Source organism: Crinia signifera, chromosome 6 (genome assembly GCF_055691185.1).
Source record: "Crinia signifera chromosome 6, ASM5569118v1, whole genome shotgun sequence".
In the NCBI taxonomy this organism is placed as follows: domain Eukaryota; kingdom Metazoa; phylum Chordata; class Amphibia; order Anura; family Myobatrachidae; genus Crinia; species Crinia signifera.
In genome coordinates this window covers 87,871,381-87,892,430 of record NC_139222.1, presented here as the reverse complement: position 1 = coordinate 87,892,430, position 21,050 = coordinate 87,871,381, and the positions used below count along the sequence as shown (strand labels likewise).

The 21,050-nt window shown below is 44.2% G+C and overlaps 1 protein-coding gene across 1 annotated transcript in view; it reads left to right on the top strand.

Moving 5' to 3' along the window:
* The window catches only part of PREX1 (phosphatidylinositol-3,4,5-trisphosphate dependent Rac exchange factor 1), a 245,025-nt gene that overhangs the window by 163,260 nt on the left and 60,715 nt on the right, over positions 1–21,050 (top strand). The window contains exons 14-15 of the mRNA XM_083146391.1: positions 16,639–16,714; positions 18,841–18,913. Of these exons, the coding sequence (XP_083002517.1) occupies positions 16,639–16,714; positions 18,841–18,913 (149 nt within the window). The remainder of the gene's footprint in view (positions 1–16,638; positions 16,715–18,840; positions 18,914–21,050) is intronic.

Sequence of the window (21,050 nt, the reverse complement as noted above, 5' to 3'; positions counted from 1 at the left end):
ACGGTGGCTCGCTTCGCTCGCCACAGCTTTAATAACCTCCTCCACGCCCTAGTGGATGGTAGGGCATGAAATGCCGCCTGTCGGCACATGTCAGCTCAAAAAACAGTGAAAACCCCATGTCGACCTTATAACCAGTCGACCTTCCTCATGTCGACCTTTATGCAAATTCGACCTTAAGTCATGTCGACCTTCCTGCCAGTCGACCTAGTGGGGTTGACCTAATGACTGTAGACCTAAGTTCATTCTAATAGATGACCGCATCCCGCCCATACCACAGTACAGTTGCTGGGTGCTCCCGCACACATCTCATAGCACAGCTCAAAACGTGCTGCACATACTTTTTGTACTAGATTGCATCTCATTGCATTGCAAAACGTATGCGTTACAATGCGATCTAGTCCAAATTGCATACAATAATTGTACTATGTATGGGCAGTAATGCCCATCTCGTGTGCTGAAGGCGGCCTTCCGCTCATTGTCAGACTTAGAATCAAGTTCTATGTACCCCTGAGAGCAGAGTTCCATTTCCAGTTGGATCCCAGCTCAATAAAGATGTATTCATTATTGTAAGTTAGCAGTAAAATGATTACCCGTAGACATAGGTTGGCATTAAAAATTAGTTATTTATTGTGTGGCAGGGTCAGAATCTTTACACAGGAAAGTAATGTATAGGATCCGGTCCAGGTTTAGAGCAACAGCAGGGAAATGATGTGATCAAGGTTGGGCTGATTAGCAGCACCGGTGCTCTCCTGATATAAGTGTTTCCTGGGCAGAGTGTGAGTGCTCTTGATGGTGGAATAGTTGCCCAAGTGATAGGCTGGGAGTGTGGGCAGGGTCCACTGGAGCTTTCTGAAGAGTTTGTACTATGCTGTGACACCTGTATGCTGCAATGCTATAACCATCCTTGCTTAAGCTGATTACCTGCTACATCATGAAGACCAAAACTTCATCTTATCCAGTGAATAGGGTTCCCTTGTCACAATGAATTAAACTTTTAGATGGAATAAATGTATAACGGCAAAGAAAGGATGGTCAGGAATTAGAACAGCCCATCAATACACTAACCAACACCACAATACATTTAATATGGATGGAGACTGCCCCATGGGTACCTTCCACACAAGCCAGGGTGTCTAACATACCTTTAAACCAGTGGCGGTTTTTACCTATGGGCTGCAGGGCTGCGGCCCCCCAGGTAAAATCCGCCACTGTAGTGAAGCCAGATGCAGTCTGTGAGACTGCAATGGTTTCACTGTGACTGGCAGTGACTTCCTATTGGAAGTCTGACCTGCCAGTCACCAAGGCAGTCCCTTTGGGAGGTGTTTCCTGCCTCCGGGATGCCTTTTGGGCTGCCGAGCAAAATCCAAGATTGCGCATGCGCAGTACCTACATCGGTAATGCGCACACTCTGTTCCTGTCATCTGTATTATACAGGCGCCAGGACCATGATTCCCTTTTGTGGGCTGTTGCAGAAGCAGCCCATAGAAGCTGGCTGCATGAGCAGTACAGAGGTTTGTACTGCACATGCGCCAGACCCGGGACATGTCATCATAGCACAGGCGCCGGGAACTCTGCGGGGACTGGGAGGAGAGGCGGTGGTGACAGGGGGTGCCTGCATCGCGGTACCTCTGCTGCGGCCATAGGCAGCCCCTCTCCCCCAAAAGGTACAAGCTGCCAGTCTGGTAGGGCGGTGCTACTGAGAATGGTTCAGACTTTAAATAATGGTGAATAACGAAACCGAACAAACTGCACCAGGCGGATGATCCTGTGTTCTGTCTCTCCAAGGCAAGGTTCCGCTTACAGAACTGCTGCATGACCGCCAAACACCTAAAATTATTCCCTAAGAATAAACATAGACCATCCCCTGATAAATGTTGCCCTCAGAACAGTACAAATGCTGATCTCTGAAGATATCAATTGGAGTTTAACAACAGCACCCCTATTGGATAGATTACATGTACAACCACAAGGTTACTCTTCTGCTTACCAATGTCCAAAGCTGTAAAATGTACATCATTATACCAAAACAATCTAGGCTAAATGTAAGACCAACTAATCTTATATGAAGGCCAACTAATTTCCCCAACACTGGCAGGCTTAAACTTATGTGCAAACCTCTAGCCCATTATCCCCCAAATAAAGAAACATTTACGAGCACAGACAATGTTGCTCCACACACAGGAGCAGGACACAGCTATGTGTCCAACCAACAAGCTCTATGAGGACCACAATGGCCCAACCACCTAATCCCACCAGTTTCAGAAAATAACCTTCCTACCAGTTATAGAAACCACCTTCACCTCCCCCCAAAAATAGAAATGATCTATAATCCGCACAGAACAAAAACATACCACCTTGAGGAGGTGGTAAACAAATAAATAATTCCATTAATAATCCTAAAAAAGTGTTCCATTTTAATAAAGCCAAGAATGAGATCAAAACATATGAAAGAATTACAGCTTTTATGAATGTAAAATGCAGTTATCACATATTTTCTCTAGTTTGTAGTTGGTTCCCAACTCCATAAACATGGGCCCTTATTCAGATCTGATCACCGTACTAATTTGTTTTTAAAATGGGCCAAACCATGTGCACTGCAGTTGGGGCAGATGTAACATGTGCAGAGAGATTGAAATTTGGGTTGGGTGTGGGTCTTTTTGATCTCAAACATCCACATACAACGCTCATAGAGTTTATCTAGAACGAAAGATAGCCAGTAGTGCAAGACCTCTTAAACATTGGAAAAGGGGTTTATTTATTCATTGCACTCACATGGCATAATTAAAAACAAGCCTATCATCACAAATTTGTGATTAAAAACAGGATTTGCACGGCTGTACTCGGGATCTCACCACCCTCCTTCTGAATAGCTGCCTCCTTGGAGTTATCCGGATCCTCCAAACGGAAGTATAAACAGCGGGTTAGGGATGGCTTTTTCTCCTTAAAGTGCTCAGTGCGTGCAGGTCATCCAATAGACTACTCCTTCTGCCGGGAATGTGTATGCTTAATGCATTTCGGAACTAGCGTTCCTTCATCAGAAGCATACCACATCTCCCGGCTGAAGGCTTTTTATAGGCAGAAATTTCATTCAACATTGGCGCCAAAACCATTTCTTCCGGCCGCTCACTTGACCGGAAGCGGAACTACGTCACAGTCTGGAGCCGGATTTCCTGCATTCTCGGAGCTTGCGTTCCAAGATGCGCTCCATTGACACACTTCCGGATCCGGAAGTTGTCATCGTCTGCATCCGGATATGGAGATCACCTCCATGTTAGAATGCGTTCCACTGGACCCGGAAGTGCTCTTTATACAATACATACATTTTATGCACAATAATGTCCATTATATGTAATCCGGATCTTTTGTTCTTCTTGATTTAGTTCTTCATTAGTTTTCCGTGTTGGTAAAACGTATTATTCTTAGTTTTCAGTCCAGACAAGTGTTCATATAAAAGTCCATACGTTTCAACATATATAAAAGATAGAAAAATAGAAAAAGACATGCAATAAAAATCAAGTATTACGATGGATAAAATATTTTAAAACAGCATTTAAAATATTATAAAAACCATTTCAGTTCAAATTCCCCGTTAAGACCATTGGGTACTAATGTTTGAAGTTTAAAAATCGCATTTCTGCCTGCGCTAGTTTGGTTTCTAGATTTTTATTTCTCCATGTAGCTGTAACCAAATCTATTGCACAGAAAGATTTAATATTGCATTCTTTTGAATTATGGACATTTTTAAAATGAGAGGATACCGTGTGTGTCAATTCTGGTGATTTAGGGGCCCATTTATCATATAACATTTGTGGCTAAGTCACCAAAATCACCCATTATCGGTGGTTAGCCGCAAATAAATATGACCCTTCCCCCCGCATACATCCCTGCTGCAATCCCTCCTGCCCGGCTCACAACCGCATCCCCCATAGGTTTCTCTGGGGAATGGGATGCTGCCCGATGTATCAATATCGGTAGCCTAAGGGCAACAGACCACACTGCCAGCAGGGCAATGCAGTCAGCATGGGTCAGTGCTAACGGCGCATACGCAGACCCCAGGCACCTGGCTGAGCGCATATGCAGGCAGATGCTTCAGGACGTTAGGATCGCATATTATAATGAATTCCTGAGCTGTAAGATTCTGCCCAGATCTCATTGTATATCTAATCCTTTGTAAATGGGCCCCTTAGCCATTAGGGGATGCGGTTAATTTCCCGGCGGTCGGGATCCCGGCGGTCGGAATCCCGACACTGGAATCCCGACCGCCGAAATCCCGAAACTTTCTCCCTCCGTGGGTGTCCACGACACCCATAGAGGGAGAATAAAATAGCGTGCCGAGCGTAGCGAGGCACCGGGCCCGCTGCGTGGCGAGCGCAGCGAGCCCGCAAGGGGGGGCGATCCATGTCCCCCCCTTGTCAGGATTTCGGCAGTCGGGATTCCAGTGTCGGGATTCCGACCGCCGGGATCCCGACCGCCGGGAAATCATATCGGATCCGCCATTAGCCCCATAGCCATTAGCCCCATAGCCATTAGCCCCATAGCCCTTAGTCAACTGCGATGTGTGCTGAGGTCGCTCATAATAAGTGCTGGGTAGCCTCGTGTATATGGGGCTTTACTCTCTCTGGACATGTTACATCAGTCCCACCTGTAGTTCAACATGGCTTTTCCCTTTTGAGATCAGACCTGAATAACCCCTTGTGTTAAGTGTCAGCTGCCCTTACATCCTACTTAGTGTTTCTGGCGGGACGGACTCCCTATGCAGACTAGCAGAATGTCAACCAACATCCCTGCTCCAGTAACGAGATCATCCCGCTCCCAGCATCTTGTGTATGGAGACCTTCAGTTTGCACAATAAAACAAGTGACGTTCTAAAGCAAGTCTGGTAAATGATGTCACGGAGTGGATGAGGCCTGCTACATATTGCTACTGGCAGATGCGCTGTGTTCCACCTGTAAGAAATCATATATACCACATGATTACATGGCAGCACACATACAGCCCTTCCCTAGCAGGATGATATCTGGGTCAGTGTGCTATTCTCCAGATGTTTGCAGTTAATCACTGCGTGTTAGCACTTTAGGATTGTTTTGACATTTGCTTTTGATAAAACGTGGAAACAATATTCTAGTATTCTGAGAATATAAGAGTTTGGCATAACAATAGTTATTTAGAATTGTTTGGCGAGAGTTACAGCAGGAAGTGAGATCCGATCTGAACTTATGTCACAGTCTTCTAAAAGTGTAGTTATCTTACTTGATAATGTAGAGATCTGTATTGCCATACATTCTGTGATTCCAATCCCAATAAGACTGTCTTTTTATAATAAAGGCCCCCCCACACACTGCTGCAACTTCCCCCCTTGGAGAAGTCACACGCGGTGCTCCCTTGACCCGTCCGGACTGCCAGGATTGCATGCGGCTCTTCTGCATGCAATATATTGCATGCAATGCCAGCCAAGCCTGCCGGGGTCTAGAAGAAATCCTGCACATTGCTTCTGCTGCCGGGGCGACTCTGAGGGTTTGGTGTGATGGGCACGGGACCGCGCATCGCATTGGACCCGCTGTCATTCACCTGCATCTTTTTTTGTGATCTGTGATTGATCGCAACAATCGCGGGAAAATAGACCAAATTGCAGCTGAATCGCCCAGTGTATGGGGGCCTTAAGTGTTTACCTCAGTATATTCCATACTCTGGGCAAAATTTAACAGGGTGTGAGAGATTTTGGGAAAGTTTTTTCTTTTTTTTTGAAGCGGTAATCATTTACCCTGAAAAACCAGGTTGATTTTTCCATGCAATTGATTTTTTTGGTTTAAAAATATGGGAAAAGTCTCCAAAAATCTATTAATTTCTGAACCTCACACCCTATTAAATTTGGCCCTGAAAGTCTTTTTTTGTCTTTTCTCCTTCATACTTCATGGCAGCCATTACATTGGGTTTATCCCCCTCTCTCTCCCAATTAGACAGGTAGTTTTTTCTCCCTAGGATCCGACTCCTCCTCTTCCTTATCCTATATAACTGAGCACCTCCCCTCTGACCATAGTCTTTTTTCCTGTCTCCTCTGTCTGTAAACAGGTAGTTAGGTTAGTATAGATAGTATAGGTGGCCTGGCAGCGAGGGGATGGCGGTGCCTTACCCTAATTTTGATCCGGGCCGGCGGCATGGATCAGTGCTACTGATTGGTATGGGGTTGGCGGTGCCTATAACCCTAGCAATGGCAGGACAGATTGGGTGGAACTCGTGCCCAGATATTCTGTTTGGACTCACCAAGTTTGGAGCCCGAGGAGCGGTGTGCCGGGGCGCGTGTGGTGGAGTCCAGAGCACTGGAGAGTTAGCGGCAGCATGTCCGCGGCGCGTCCACAGCAGGCTGCATGCGTTCCAGATACCAGAAGTGTCTGGCGTGGTTACTATACCCGGCGTCTGTTGTAGCTGTTCTGTGCAGCAGATGCCGGAGGTAAGTGACGCGCACTTCCGGCGCGTCTGCACGCGGTCTGCGTTCCACAGCAGGCCACGTGCGTTCCAGATACCGGAAGTGCCGGTATATATAGCGCCTGGTCGGTGTTACAGGCGCTGCTGCATTGTCTCAGCTGGAGGTGAATCCCAAAGCTGCACATTATGGAAGATGCCTCTCCCAATGTTAATGTACCGCTGCCCAGTTAAGTCCTCTATGAGGACTGGTTATTTATATTTGCTGAGGCTAAGGATAGTTAGTCTACCCTTTTTTTCTCGTTTTAGTGTGTCTGTAGTTGCAAAAAAGAAGGCAGCTAAGAAGAGGCTTTTACGGGAGAAAACGTGTTATGTAAAAGTTGTCTTCAAAAGAAAGAAGCTTCTTCAGTGTCTAATCAGATCTCTGAGCTTAGAGAATGGATGGAGAAAAAATGTGTTTCAAAGAAGGAGTACGCTAGCAACAAGAGGTCTAGGTCTCAGACCAGTTTGGACTTAGACGATGATTGTGGGTCAGTGATGGCCGGTTCTGATGATGGTGCCTCAGGTGGTTCCACTGCTGAGTCAGGGGAAGTTGTTGAAGACGAACGCCTGTTTGATTTAGGTTTGGTGGAAGTGGTATTAAAAAAAAAAAACCTCTATAGAACTTTGAATTATAAGCAACCGGTGAAAACAGAGTTGGATACATTATTTTTGAGGACAGATCAAGGAAGGGCAGATGCTTTCCTGTCCATAAAGTCGTTAAAAATATATTGACAAAAGAATGGAATAATGTAGACAAGCGAGTGGGGTCCTTTAGGAGAATCGATAAAATGTTCCCTATAGAAGATGAGTTTTTGAAATGGAGTAACATACCTAAAATAGACGCATCCGTTTCTGAAGTGACTACCCGTACAACCATACCATTGGAAGACGGGGCATCCTTAAAACACCCTATGGAAAAAAGGATGGAGAGTGCTTTAAAGCGGTTGCACATATCTACATCAGTGTCAATGAAGTCTGGCGTAGCCATAGCTTCCATGTCTAGAGCGTTAAGAATCTGGTGTGCAGCATTACAAGATGATCTGCAAGACAGAGCTTCTCGTGACCAGATGAGCAAAAGTCTGGCACAAATCCAGATGACCGTGGACTATGTCTGTGAGGCTTTATTAGACATGTTGGACTTCTCGGCCAAATCCCTGACATCAGGGGTAGTAGCCAGAAGGGCCCTTTGGTTGAAATCATGGTCAGCAGATTCACATTCTAAAAATAAACTTGCTACACTTCCATATGAAGGAGCTTTTCTTTTCGGAAGTAAGCTCGACCAAATGATTCAAAGAATGTCGGGTGGCAAATCCGTGAGATTACCCCAGGATAGGAGGGGTAGGTTTAATTCCTATTACAACAGGCAGTCGTATAGACAAGCCAGATCATACAGGCCAGGTAGGCCATTTCGTGACAAGTACGCTTCAGGTACGTCGCGTGCATTTTTTCGCCAGTACATTAAGAAGAGAGGCGAAAGTTCGGGCGCAACTCAAAAGCAGTGACGCCAGAGGTCCCATGGAGCAGATCCCGGTAGCAGGAAGACTCCTGGAATTTGCTCATATCTGGGAACAAAACATCACAGACAAATGGGTGCTAGAGATAGTATCCGAAGGTTATCGGTTAGAATTTCTGTCAAAGCCAAGGTTGGCAAGATTTTTAAGTTCCAAACTTCCTCTGTTAGAAACCGAAAAAGAGGTCTTGAAGTCAAGTGTACAAGACCTGATCGACACAAAAGCGGTTGAAGAAGTCCCACTAAGGGAAGGGGACTAGGATATTACTCCCGGTTGTTTGTCATAAGCAAGGTTTAAGGCGGGTTCAGGACTATCCTCGACTTAAGGAGTCTGAACGATCGTCTAAGAAAAAAGAAATTTCACATGGAGACAACCAAATCTATCTTGATGGGGATCAGAAAAAACGATTATCTAGTGGCTATCGACTTAAAAGATGCGTATTTTCACATCCCCATCTTTCCAAACGACAGAAGATATCTGAGGTTTGCCATAAAAGAAAAACATTTCCAGTTTACATGCCTGCCGTTCGGTCTAACTTCATCTCCTCGAATCTTCACAAAGGTGCTAGTAGTGTTAATAGAAAAGTTAAGAAGGCAGAAGATTATGGTGTGGGCATACCTAGACGACATCCTGATAGCAGCTCAATCAGAAGAGGAAAGCGTAATAGCAAGAGATTATACCATCAAGTTCCTCCAGGATCACGGTTGGATGATCAATTGGGAGAAGAGTCGTCTCATCCCTTCACGAAAGGTTCAATTCCTAGGCATACTAGTGGACACAGTCTTTTTCCAAATAGCTCTCTCAGAAAGAAGATGCGAGAAAATTCAACAGTTAATTTCACTCATTTACGACAATCCTCGCGTACCCTTGAGAACTGCAATGAGTCTGCTGGGCATGATGGCCTCAGCTGTAGAGGTCACTCCGTCGGCAAGATGGAGGATGAGGCCATTGCAATGGTTCCTTCTAAGGTTCTCAAGAAATCATACATCGTTGGATCAAATAATAAAAATCCCAGACGCAGTAAGAAAATCCCTAGAGTGGTGGAGCTACGATCTGTTAAGAGAAAGGAAGTGGTTGCTAGAAAGCCCATCATTTGTAGTAATAACTACAGATGCCAGCGCCTCCGGTTGGGGGGCACATGGGATGGAAAGGTCATGCCAAGGAAGGTGGTCGATGCAAGAGAAGGACTGGTCATCAAACCACAGAGAGTTAAGAGCGGTGTGGCAGGCGGTGAAATTCTTCGCAGAAGATATAAAGGGGTCGCGTGTTCGAGTGTTTTCAGACAACGCCACAACGGTCTCTTATATCAACCGTCAAGGAGGCACAAGAAGTCGGGTGTTGTTGGAGGAAGTAGAAAACATAATGTCATGGGCCGAAGTAAATCTCCAGTCTATCTCGGCATTGCACATTCCAGGAGAAGAAAATCAAATTGCAGACTTCTTGAGTCGCAGTACATTGACTCCAGGCGAATGGGAACTAAAACAGTCAGTTTTCCAGCTCATAATAGAACACTTCGGCATGCCAGAAATAGATCTCAGGGCGTCGTCTCTCAACAAAAAGGTTCCCCTGTTTTTCTCCAGGTACCCAGCGCACGGGTCATGCGGAGTCGATGCCCTGTCACAGAGGTGGAATTATACTCTAGCCTACGTTTCTCCGCCGTTCTCCCTCAGTCAGTCATGCGGAGTCGATGCCCTGTCACAGAGGTGGAATTATACTCTAGCCTACGTTTTTCCGCCGTTCTCCCTCATTCACAGAGTTCTGTGGAAAATCAGGTCAGAGAGATGCCATGTGATAATAGTCCTGCCATTCTGGCCCAGAAGGGCTTGGTTTCCGATGTTAGAGAGCATGTCGGTAGTGAGGCCCCTGTTTCTGCCAGTGTCAGTGGATCTCCTGTCCCAGGGATCAATCAGATGCCAAGATCTTCAGAAATTATCGTTGACGGCGTGGAAATTGAGAGGCAGCAGTTGAGAGAGAAACATTTGTCGCCAGAGGTAATCGAAATACTCCTTCAGGCTAGGAAAAAGGTTTCTTCCGCCATCTACTATAGAGTCTGGAGAATATTTGCTAAGTGGTCCAAGTGCAGATTTCAATTTCCAAAGGCGAACATCTCACATGTGCTGCAATTTCTGTGCGACGGGTTCAACAAGGGCCTGGCAGTGGCTACATTGAAGGTACACATATCAGCATTAAGTGTGTTATTAGACCGAAGACTAGCGGATCATAATTTGATAAAGAGGTTCTGTCAGGCTGTCAAGAGGATTCGTCCAAGAATTCGTTCTATGGTCCCTCAATGGGACCTTAATTTGGTCCTGAATGGACTCATGTCAGCGCCGTTTGAGCCATTGGATAGAGCAAGCCTTAAATTTATGACATGGAAAGTGGCCTTCCTGGTGGCGATCACCTCAGCCAGATGAGTTGGTGAACTTCAAGCTCTGTGCATACAAGATCAATATCTGAAGATTTTCCCTGATAAAGTGGTTTTGAAAACAAAAAATTCTTTTTTACCAAAAGTAATATCCTCTTTTCATTTGAATCAAGAAATTATATTGCCTTGTTTTTTTTTCCAAATCCGTCAAATAAAAAGAAGAGAATTTACATACGTTAGATGTGGTTAGAGCCATAAAAATTTATTTGGACAGGTCTGCAGCTTTCAGACAGGCAGAGAATTTGTTTGTGATCCCGCAAGGTGCAAAGAAAGAATTCGTTCCGGCGAAACAAACGATTTCAAGGTGGCTTAAAGATGTTATTTCCTTTACCTACAGAAAAGTAGGACGGCCAGTCCCTGAGGGTATTAAGGCACACTCGACACGGGCAATGGCGGTATCGTGGGCAAGAGAGGCGAATGTGTCAGCCAGAGAGATATGTCAAGCAGCTACTTGGTCCTCTCTACACACATTTTCTAAGCATTATGCCCTGGATGTGGCAGAAGCGTGGTTTGGTGGTGAAGTCCTAAGACAAGCGTTGGCTTGAGGTATTGTATAGCCCTCCCTACTGCTTTGGTACATCCCAATGTAATGGCTGCCATGAAGTATGAAGGAGAAAGCAAGGATTATACTTACGATAATACCTTTTCTTCAGAATACTTCATGGCAGCCTATATTTTTTAGCCCTCCCTGTTTCTGTTTTTTTCCCTAGGATCAGGGCGGAGACATTCAAAAGACTATGGTCAGAGGGGAGGTGCTCAGTTATATAGGATAAGGAAGAGGAGGAGTCGGATCCTAGGGAGAAAAAACTACCTGTCTAATTGGGAGAGAGAGGGGGATAAACCCAATGTAATGGCTGCCATGAAGTATTCCGAAGAAAAGGTATTATTGTAAGTATAATCCTTGCTTTTTTTTATTGTTGTTTAAATGTGAGTTGGTATTATATTTTTGATGTTTAGCTACATTTTACTACTCACTTACCCGTTCACTGTTGACTAATCTGCTACCATTGCTTGGGATGGAATGCCTATGGGCCTGATTCAGCTTTATTAGCAAAGCAAAAAAAGCACACAATTGGTAAAAACCATGTTGTACTGCAGGCAGGGCTGATGTATGATGGGCAGAGATATTTAGATTTGGGTGGGTTATATTTTTTTTGTGTAGGGTAAATACTGGCTGCTTTATTTTTACACTGCAATTTAGATTTTAGTGTGAACACACCCCACCTAAATCTAACTCAATGCAGCAAGGTATTTCCTATTTGTGTTTTTTTTTTTTTTTTTATTGCTTTGCTATGTCCATATCATACATTGGGACTTTTGTCCTATAGGCAACACAATTATTATATACTATTATATAGTGGTAGTATGGTCTTTTTTCTGCAAAAGAGAGGGATTCAAAGGGATCCCTCTTTACCACCCCTTCTACGTCCTGCAAATCTTAAACGTGTTTGTTGGCGGCTGTGCATACACAGTAGCACTCCAGGGTGTATTATATGAAAATGGCATAATTGACACACCCTGCCAATGGCCTGCACACAATTAGTCATTATTAAAATACAGTTAAGGTGGCTGCGGGCTGGATTAGAATGCCAGGTATAATTTACTATGAAGTAATGTCATTTGTGGCTCTGTGATGATACTAGTTCTTCTTCCACTTAATGTATAATTTGAATACTGGTTTAACTTACAAAACTGCCGGTCCTGTGTTAAGGCATTGCCCATTATGCAAGTGCCTAGGGTTGACATGTGCTTTTGACAGGGGGTTTATTTGTAACCGGTGGGGGTAGCCAATAATCAACAGATTGGGGCGACCAATAATATTGTGTCTAGGAGTGACTTAAACCCTAAATTCGCACCTGCATTCAGGGTTCCTAGTCAGTCATGAGGGTATTCAGTCAGCATATACTATACTGTACATAGGACAACATGCCTGTCAGAGTTTAAATCCTGTCTTGCTGTAGTCATCGTATCCTGCCTTAGAACAAGGTGCAGTGTTCTTGTGGTTTGGCAATGAAATAGTTTTGCTTTAGAAGCAGAATCCGAGTGTTGTGCTGTGCAAGGTGCCGGTGTTGTAATGACTTGGGCGCTTGCTTCATACCACAAAAACATGATCAAGCTACTTTTTCCCAGATTCTGTTTAGCTTAAATGAGCAAAGCCAAGGGATTTTGGGGCTAAAATCCCCTTGTGTCTATGCCAATCAGATAGAATGAATCTCTGACTTCCAGGAAAATGATGTGGGTTTGCAAAGCTGGCATTCTGTGCTATGTGGAATGACCTATACAGTAACACTATCCTGGTAGCCCAATGTGAACTTTCGCTATGGTCATGTTTCATTCAAATTACACAGATTTTTTGAGCAACGGTTACTAATAATTTCTTAAGTATTATTATATCCATCAATTCTACTAGTGTGCCTATTTTATAAGCAGTGCAGTGAATTAGTACAGCATCAGGCACCCTAACAGAACTTCAGGTTTTAAGGTTGACTTGGAAACCACTGGCCTACTCTATTAATGGATCCAGCTACTGCAAGTTATAATCATTTTGATTTTCATTTTGGTACTTGTTTCCTAGCACGGCCACAATCGTGGGGATCGTGTACCTTTAAGTTAAGGTACACGATCCCCACGATGGACCCGATTTCCTTTGAAATCAGGTAAATTTTGCCGGCAAAGGTACAAAATCGGGGGCATCGCGTCGGTCGGGACCATTAACATTGGTCCCGACGCGATGCCCCCGATTTTGCCATAGGCTTCAATGTTAAAATATTTTTTAACATTGAAATCGTGAGGATCGCGTCGGTCTTGTGCCATTATAATGGCACAAGATGAGATGGACTTGATTAAGTCCATCTCACATTGAAAAAAATGTGAAATGGGCCAATATGACCCATTTCACATTATAGATGTCCCCGTCGTCACCCCACGATAGACGCCAACCCGAAGCGTGGCGAGCGCGCGAGGGGCGGCGACCTTTTCATTCTCTTACTATCCACTTCGGCGTGGAGTTGAGAATATATAGTGTGGCGAGCGCAGCGAGCCACCGAGCCCGAAGCGTGGCGAGCGGACGCGTATACCTGTAAAGTTATACGCGTCCCCTCGCGGGGCTCGCCACGCTTCGGGCTCGGTGGCTCGCTGCGCTCGCCACACTATATATTCTCAACTCTACGCCGACGTGTATAGTAGGGGAATGAAAAGGTCAGAGGACGCGCACCGCCGCCCCTCGCGGGCTCGCTGCGCTCGCCACGCTTCGGGTTGGCGTCTATTGTGGGGTGGGGTTTACGTCGTAAAATTTGGGGGTCTAGGGAATATTTTACATTGAATCCAATGTAAAATCGGGTCCCAGGGACCCGATTTACATTTGATTCAATCAAAAAATCGGTTCGGTTGCATCGATCGCATCGCATGCGACCAAATCGCATGCGATGTGATCGACGCAATTTTTCCGACACGACCACCCCGATGTAAATCGAGGTGGCCGTGCTAGGAAAGAAGTACCTTTATTTATTTTTTTCTTTGAAAGCCTCATCTGCCTTTCAGTTCATTGTGCATACATGAACCAACAAGCTGATCCATGATGCGTACAGTCACAGACATGGCAGTCATTTTTGGGGGAATACATTTAGCTGAACGGACATTTTTTAATTTTGAGAAAAAATATTACCTTGTTTTGCCTGTATGAAGTAATTGATCGTAAATTACTTTTACTAGATACTATTAACTTTAAACATTCCTTTATATAATGGTGTATTTCATAAACATATTGTATCATTTTCAATATATCACCTGGTTTTTGCAGATGTAAGTTTTAAAGTAAAACCATGAGTTCTTCTCGGGGTTGCCTACCCTTCTAAAATGGCCTGGAGGCTCCAGAAAATCTGGTCTTCCCCTCCCGCCCCCACCACCAAGGAAAAGTGAGCAACCCTCCCAGATGCCGGCGCATTTTATGTGATTCACAGCTTTTGGCGGGGGGGGGGGGGGTTAAATATTGAGTTAGTGTCGTTTAGCCCCGCCCCCTCCTTGAAGACCCGCAAACTTTGGAATTTGTTGACTGAAGTCGAGCGAGGCTTGATTACGTCTACATCAGGCCACGCCCCCCAAAGTGCTGCTGACAATCTCCTCTCCGGGCTTCTCCCAGAGAGGAGACTTTCAAAGTAGGCAACCCTGGTTTTTCTCGATATTTGAGTTACAGTTCCCTGTGCCACATATCCATTTCACACCAAATTTTAACCTCAAAATATAGAGCTAAAACGCTTTCATTATGTCACTTGTCCGAAATATTGTTTGTGCTCTAATTGCGCTAACTTTGTATCATTTGGGCTGTTTACTGTCCCACGTTATATGCACGCTTCACCACCTGATGACTTGTGCAACCGGATGATGTAATATAACCATAAACGTGTTCCTAACATCTAAACAGTGTTGGGCTGTGTCAGTACTTAGATGGGAGACCATCAGGGAATACCCAGGTACCATAAATAATAAAGCCTTGCCTTTTACTTCATATTGACAAACTGTACAGGTATTAAGGCGCCAAAGTTTATCCTGCAACTAAACGGACCTATGATTTTGCTATCTGCAACATACTCTTACCATATGCAAAGTGGGGTTTAGTGTAGCGCTCCGCTCCTTTGGTGTGGGGTATACTAGCGATCCCGATTTGAAAGAATGAGCAATGGTTTTGGTTTAATTTTTTTTACTTCAAATGGTGCAGTCATAAATACAATTACATTCAAATGATGTTACAATATTGGCTACAATTACTATTGCAATCAATGGCACAATGGTGAGTGCTGTGAGTGTTGGGGGGATGGGGGTTGAGGGTTCTTCTAGAAGAAGGCCAGTACAAGGCCGACACGCATTGGAGAAGCAACAGCAATCCATCACACCCCAACCCCAATCGAGTGAGAACTAAGCGGAGGAACCAGGGAGACGACCGCCATACGAAGGATAGAGCCAGGCACGGAGCGGTGACGTCACCAAGAAGGCCGCGGCACAGAGACCATACAGCCGGCGCAACAGGACAGGAACCAGCAAGCGACGCAGGGAACGGGAGCAGGTGAGTTGGTGGATCCGTAGGCAAGGCACCGGGGCGGGAAGGAGTGATCAAAAGCTCCCCCTGCCAACGGCCCCTGCCAGATGCCCCACGTCCCACTACCCACAGTGACAGACAGCCAAGGGATACGGTCCAAAAACCGGACACCTTGGTTGCCGGCTGGTTAGGGAGAGAGGACACAAGGAGCGCCCAGACCCACCACCGCAGCCCCCCGACCCAAGCGACACAGAGCACCGCTCACGCCAAGGAGGGAGAACACCCCATCACCCTCCAAGCCATTAACACCTGACGGGCAGCCTTCGACAGCCGGGCACCAGCACAGCTAATATAAGAAACAGCGGGACGCCGCAGCCGTAGGAACACCTTCAACTGAACTGTGCCCCCCCCCCCCTGAACCCGTGCGCATCAGAGAGAAAACCCTCAACCCCCATCCCCCCAACACTCACAGCACTCACCATTGTGCCATTGATTGCAATAGTAATTGTAGCCAATATTGTAACATCATTTGCACCATTTGAATGTAATTGTATTTATGACTGCACCATTTGAAGTAAAAAAATTTTAAACTAAACCCATTGCTCATTGTTTCAAATCGGAATCGCTAGTACACCCCACACCCAAGGAGCGGAGCGCTACACTAAACCCCACTTTGCAATTCGTCTAACCAACCTGGAACGGTCAACCGGATAGTGAAGCAGCTAGCACCGCGCAAGAGAGGACAGTGCGCAGACTACCAAAAAACTTCATACTCTTACCATACTCTATAATGGATAGTAACCATATAGAATGAATGACGTTCTTCTTTCCTAGGCTCCTCTACCATTCAGGATCATACACACGGCTACTTGATTATAGCTATGGCTATTGATTATTCTAATTAAACATCATCATATTTTTGTTTTGACATTTTTTATGAATTTGAGTCCTCTCGTTATTTATAATTTGAGGGTATACCTAATAAAATTCTCATTTTAGAAAGCTGTTTTCAGCAATTACAGATTTTAGTTGTACTGTGTTTTATAGTTTAATAAACCTTTTATTGTAACTTAAATCAGTTGAGCTAATTTGTATACTGAAAATGAATTAACAGCTAATATGAAATACTAGCTATAGTTTTATCTTCTGTGAGTATTGTAAGTTACATATTTCAATAAGTAATGTATCATTGTTTTCTCTGACTGTAGAGACCGGGATTACCACCTGAAGACTTACAAATCTGTCATTCCAGCGAGCAAACTGGTGGACTGGCTGATATCCCAGGTAACTTCTGCTTGCCATTGTTCCTCCATTACCATAGTGGTGGTACATGAAGGGCTGTGTTTTCTAAGTGTTGTTAGGCAACATCACTCTTGATGAAGCCAAAAGTAAAAGTTTTTTTCTGCATGTGTGCAGAATGATGTTCAACAGATGAAGGAACATAGCGGGATGGCATGGGATGTGATCGTGTTAGCAAAAGTGTGACAAATAGTGGTTAAAAATGGATTGTCGACATTGTGCCTAATATACCAAATCAGCATTCCAACATAGGGGGCTGAACAGCAGCAAGGTGCTACCGCTTGAAAATAAAATTGCAACAGTTACCAAGAGACATATTTGATTCCTATTGGAACTAGACAAGAAGGACCAGCAATGTGTTTAAATATATAACTTTGTTTCGGACGCCTTGATCTCAAGGTGATAATTAGTCAGGCCCTTGATGACACCACCAGGGCAGGACAGGCAGTCATCTTAGGCACATATTTACCTTCTGTTTCACTGTATATAGCCACAAGGGAATAGGTTCTGTATTGTACACTGGTCACCAGAGAATAGATTATGTATTGTACACTAGCCACCAGAGAATGGATTATGTATTGCACACTAGCCACCAGAGAATGGATTATGTATTGTACACTAGCCAACAGAGAATGGATTATGTATTGTACACTAGCCACCAGAGAATGGATTATGTATTGTACACTAGCCACCAGACAATGGGTTTCTTAATATACACTATTTCAGAGAATAGGTTATATATTGCTGACCAGTTTCCAGACAAAATGTTATCTAAACTCCTATAATAGACCCCCCACACACATTTCTTGAACATGCATGTCAATTTGGCTATAGCCAAATGACCTACATGTTAAGCGGGTCCTAGTGATGTCACTGAACGAAATCGTTTACATATTCCTATGGAGTTCCATAGGAAATACTGCCGACATAGCTCATAGAATATATAGGCTAGTGTATATGGGGACTAGGTTACCAGTAAATAGTTTCTATATTGCACACTAGCCATCATAACCAGAGGCAAATTTAGGGGTCAGGTTACCACTCTTTGGGGCAGATGTATTAAGCCTGGTGAAGAGATAAACTGGAGATAAAGTGGAAGGAGATAACACACCAGCCAATCAGATCCCAACTGTCATATTTCAAACACATCTGATTGGCTGGTGCGTTATCTCTTCCAAGTTATCTCCACTTTATCTCCAGTTTATCTCTTCTCCAGGCTTAATACATCTGCCCCATTATGTCACTGTCCCCTTCAAAACAGCACCAAACTCACCTGCCACACCCTCCACCACCACAATTTACTGCCCATTTGCCACCCTCACCAGTTACAAAATAAAATTATAAATCTTCATGACAAAAACAAAACAAGACTCATCTGGCCATTGGCCTAGCAGGGTTCTCATGCAAGCGAGTTTGCTTTGCTGCCCTTAGATTCCCCTCCATAGGCATTTGCCTAGTGTGAAATCCACCACTGATCTTAGCATGGGATTGCAATTTTTTTCTTTTAATTACAATTCTGATATCACTACTGTAAAGATGGCACCGATTTCCGCAGCTTGAATCTCTGCTACACACATTCCTCTGACATGTTTGGAAGTTACACCCATAAGGATATGAATCTTTTTCCAAGATATCCAGGCACACAGCCATTCATTCTATTTATTTTATTCTGCGCGTCTCATTGAGACATGAAAACAATTTGAGGAAAAGCAAAGGAGAAATGACTTCTGTCTTTTATTCCGCCAGTGCTGATGAGTGAGAAAATATAAGATCCGGTAACAGTTACTCTGCTCATACTTAGTGAAGTTGGCTGCCTGAAGCTATGCTACTTAAATCTAACAATATCACTAATTGCCTATAAAACAAAAAGTCTATATTTAGCTATGATAATACGGCTATCCTAGTAACAGCCATTCATTGACGCATCCTTTGTTCTGTCTTGCCAATTCCTGCAAGAGAAATATGGAGCTATTTATAAAAATAAATGAATAAGTGGATGGATGGGGCTGAGGTCCTTGCATTGGAATAATTGTTTTGTGTTGAATTTTAGGTAATTTAAGAACCGTTTAGAAGGAGGCAGATGATGAGTAACGTGGTCTTTTTGCTTTCAGGGTGATTGTCAGACGAGAGAGGAAGCCGTTGCTCTTGGCGTTGGACTCTGCAACAATGGTTTTATGCATCATGGTAATAGCACTGCTTAAAAGAACAATATGCTCTTTTTGTTCTAACGAAAACTGATTATAAACATAATTCTTGATCTGTTGAATCATTTCATTAAAACTGAGGCCGACAGTTTATTTAGTAACTCATTTCAGTATTTTCTCTGGGGCAGTCACAACCACCGCGTGTCTCTGGGGCAGCCACAAGCACCGCATGTCTCTGGGGCAGCCACAAGCACTGCGTGCCTCTGGGGCAGCCACAAGCACCGCGTGCCTCTGGGGCAGCCACAAGCACCGCGTGCCTCTGGGGCAGCCACAAGCACCGCGTGCCTCTGGGGCAGCCACAAGCACCGCGTGCCTCTGGGGCAGCCACAAGCACTGTGTGCCTCTGGGGCAGCCACAAGCCCTGCGTGCCTCTGGGGCAACCCTTTCCATTGCATGGCTTTGGGACAACTGTGCCTCACTGCATGGCTCTGGCACATTCTGTCCTAAGGAAGGGACGGTAGTTCCCAAAATGTAGACAGGAGAATAAACAGTGTTTATCTTTTTTGCACTATACAAAGACTTCTGAGTGCCATCCTTTGTCCAGGAGCAAGCATACCCCACTAAGGGGCAGAGGAGTACTGGGGAATACTGTATGTGGAAAATATATATATACACACTGCAACAATCCACGGCACTCATCACATAACAGCAGGTCAAGTTGAAATAAAGCAGCCCACAACTGCAGGTAGTCAATGTTTCAGGTCCTAGACCCTTTATCAAGACATAAAGGACCTGGAACGTTGACTACCTGCAGTTGTGGGCTGCTTTATTTCAACTTGACCTGCTGTTATGTGATGAGTGCCGTGGATTGTTGCAGTGTATATATCTTTCTATGGGACCAGGGGCACCATACAAGCTGTGTACTGTAAGACGAGTGCTGGGCATATTGGCTAAATATGTATATATTATACAATATACACTAAACATTGCACTCACCATTCCTAGTTTTGAGTTGATCTATGGTTTGTGACCACATTGTTTAAATAGAAATCACAGGGGCTCTGCACTCACTAAATTAACTAACAATAATAAACACTGGAGATTTAGTTCATGTATTGATCAATTCATTTAAGTCTGCAGCCCCCTTCACGGACCCCACTTTTCTGCTGGTCCTAAAGGTGCGATGATTGTATACAATTTGGATTCGATCGCATAGGTCTTGCAATGCAATGAGATGAGATCTAATACAAAAAGTTTGTGCAGCACATACTTTTTTAGCTGTGCGATGAGATGTGTGACGGGAGCGCGCATCTCATCGCAACCCAACAATTGTACAGTGTATGGGCTCCTTAACAATATTGCTCAAAATTATTACAATAAACATGGCTATCCTATTAGTGTTACATTTCAGGCATGCTATCTGGTCTCATGCTCACAGCAGCTATGGTTTTTTAAAGGAAATACAGTTGCCAACACACCTGTTGCATAGCAACTAGGGAAATAGTTGACATAAACTGTGAAAAATAAGTTAAATAGGGTGCATGCTCAAAATTATTACCATAAACATAGCTATCACACTAATATGGGGTCCCCATAAAGGGGGCTGCAGGCTTAATTGCATTGATCAATACATTAACTAAATCTCCACTGTTTATTATTGTTAATTTATTAAGTGTGGAGCCCATGTGATTTCTCTCTCTCGCTCTGTCTCTGTCTGTGTGTATATATGTGTGTGTGTCTGTCTGTCTGTACTTGGGGTACACCTTAAGATAAATGGAATTTTACGGAAGAAATGCTATATGCTGTAATATCAAATAAATGTTTGTTTTTATTGATTGGATGTATTTTCCGTAAATAGTTATTATTGGTGACATAACCTATAGCACACCTCTATTCTGTTTCTATCTATTATTTTAGTTCCTTCACTAACAGCAAGGTTCTATAGAGGTGCTGACTTACCACTAGCGCTTTATTGGGGTCACACCATTTTCTCATATAAACATATAGAGGCTGATGAGAGGTCAGAAACCTGCAGACCCTACATTAAATTATGTTTCTTTTAAATCAGGCAATGTAGTATGATCATCGGTCCAGATGTTAGTGTAATGTGATGTTTAGATCCCTCTCCTCTTGGCATTACCAGACTTGGAGACAGATTTGAGCTGATATTTAAATGT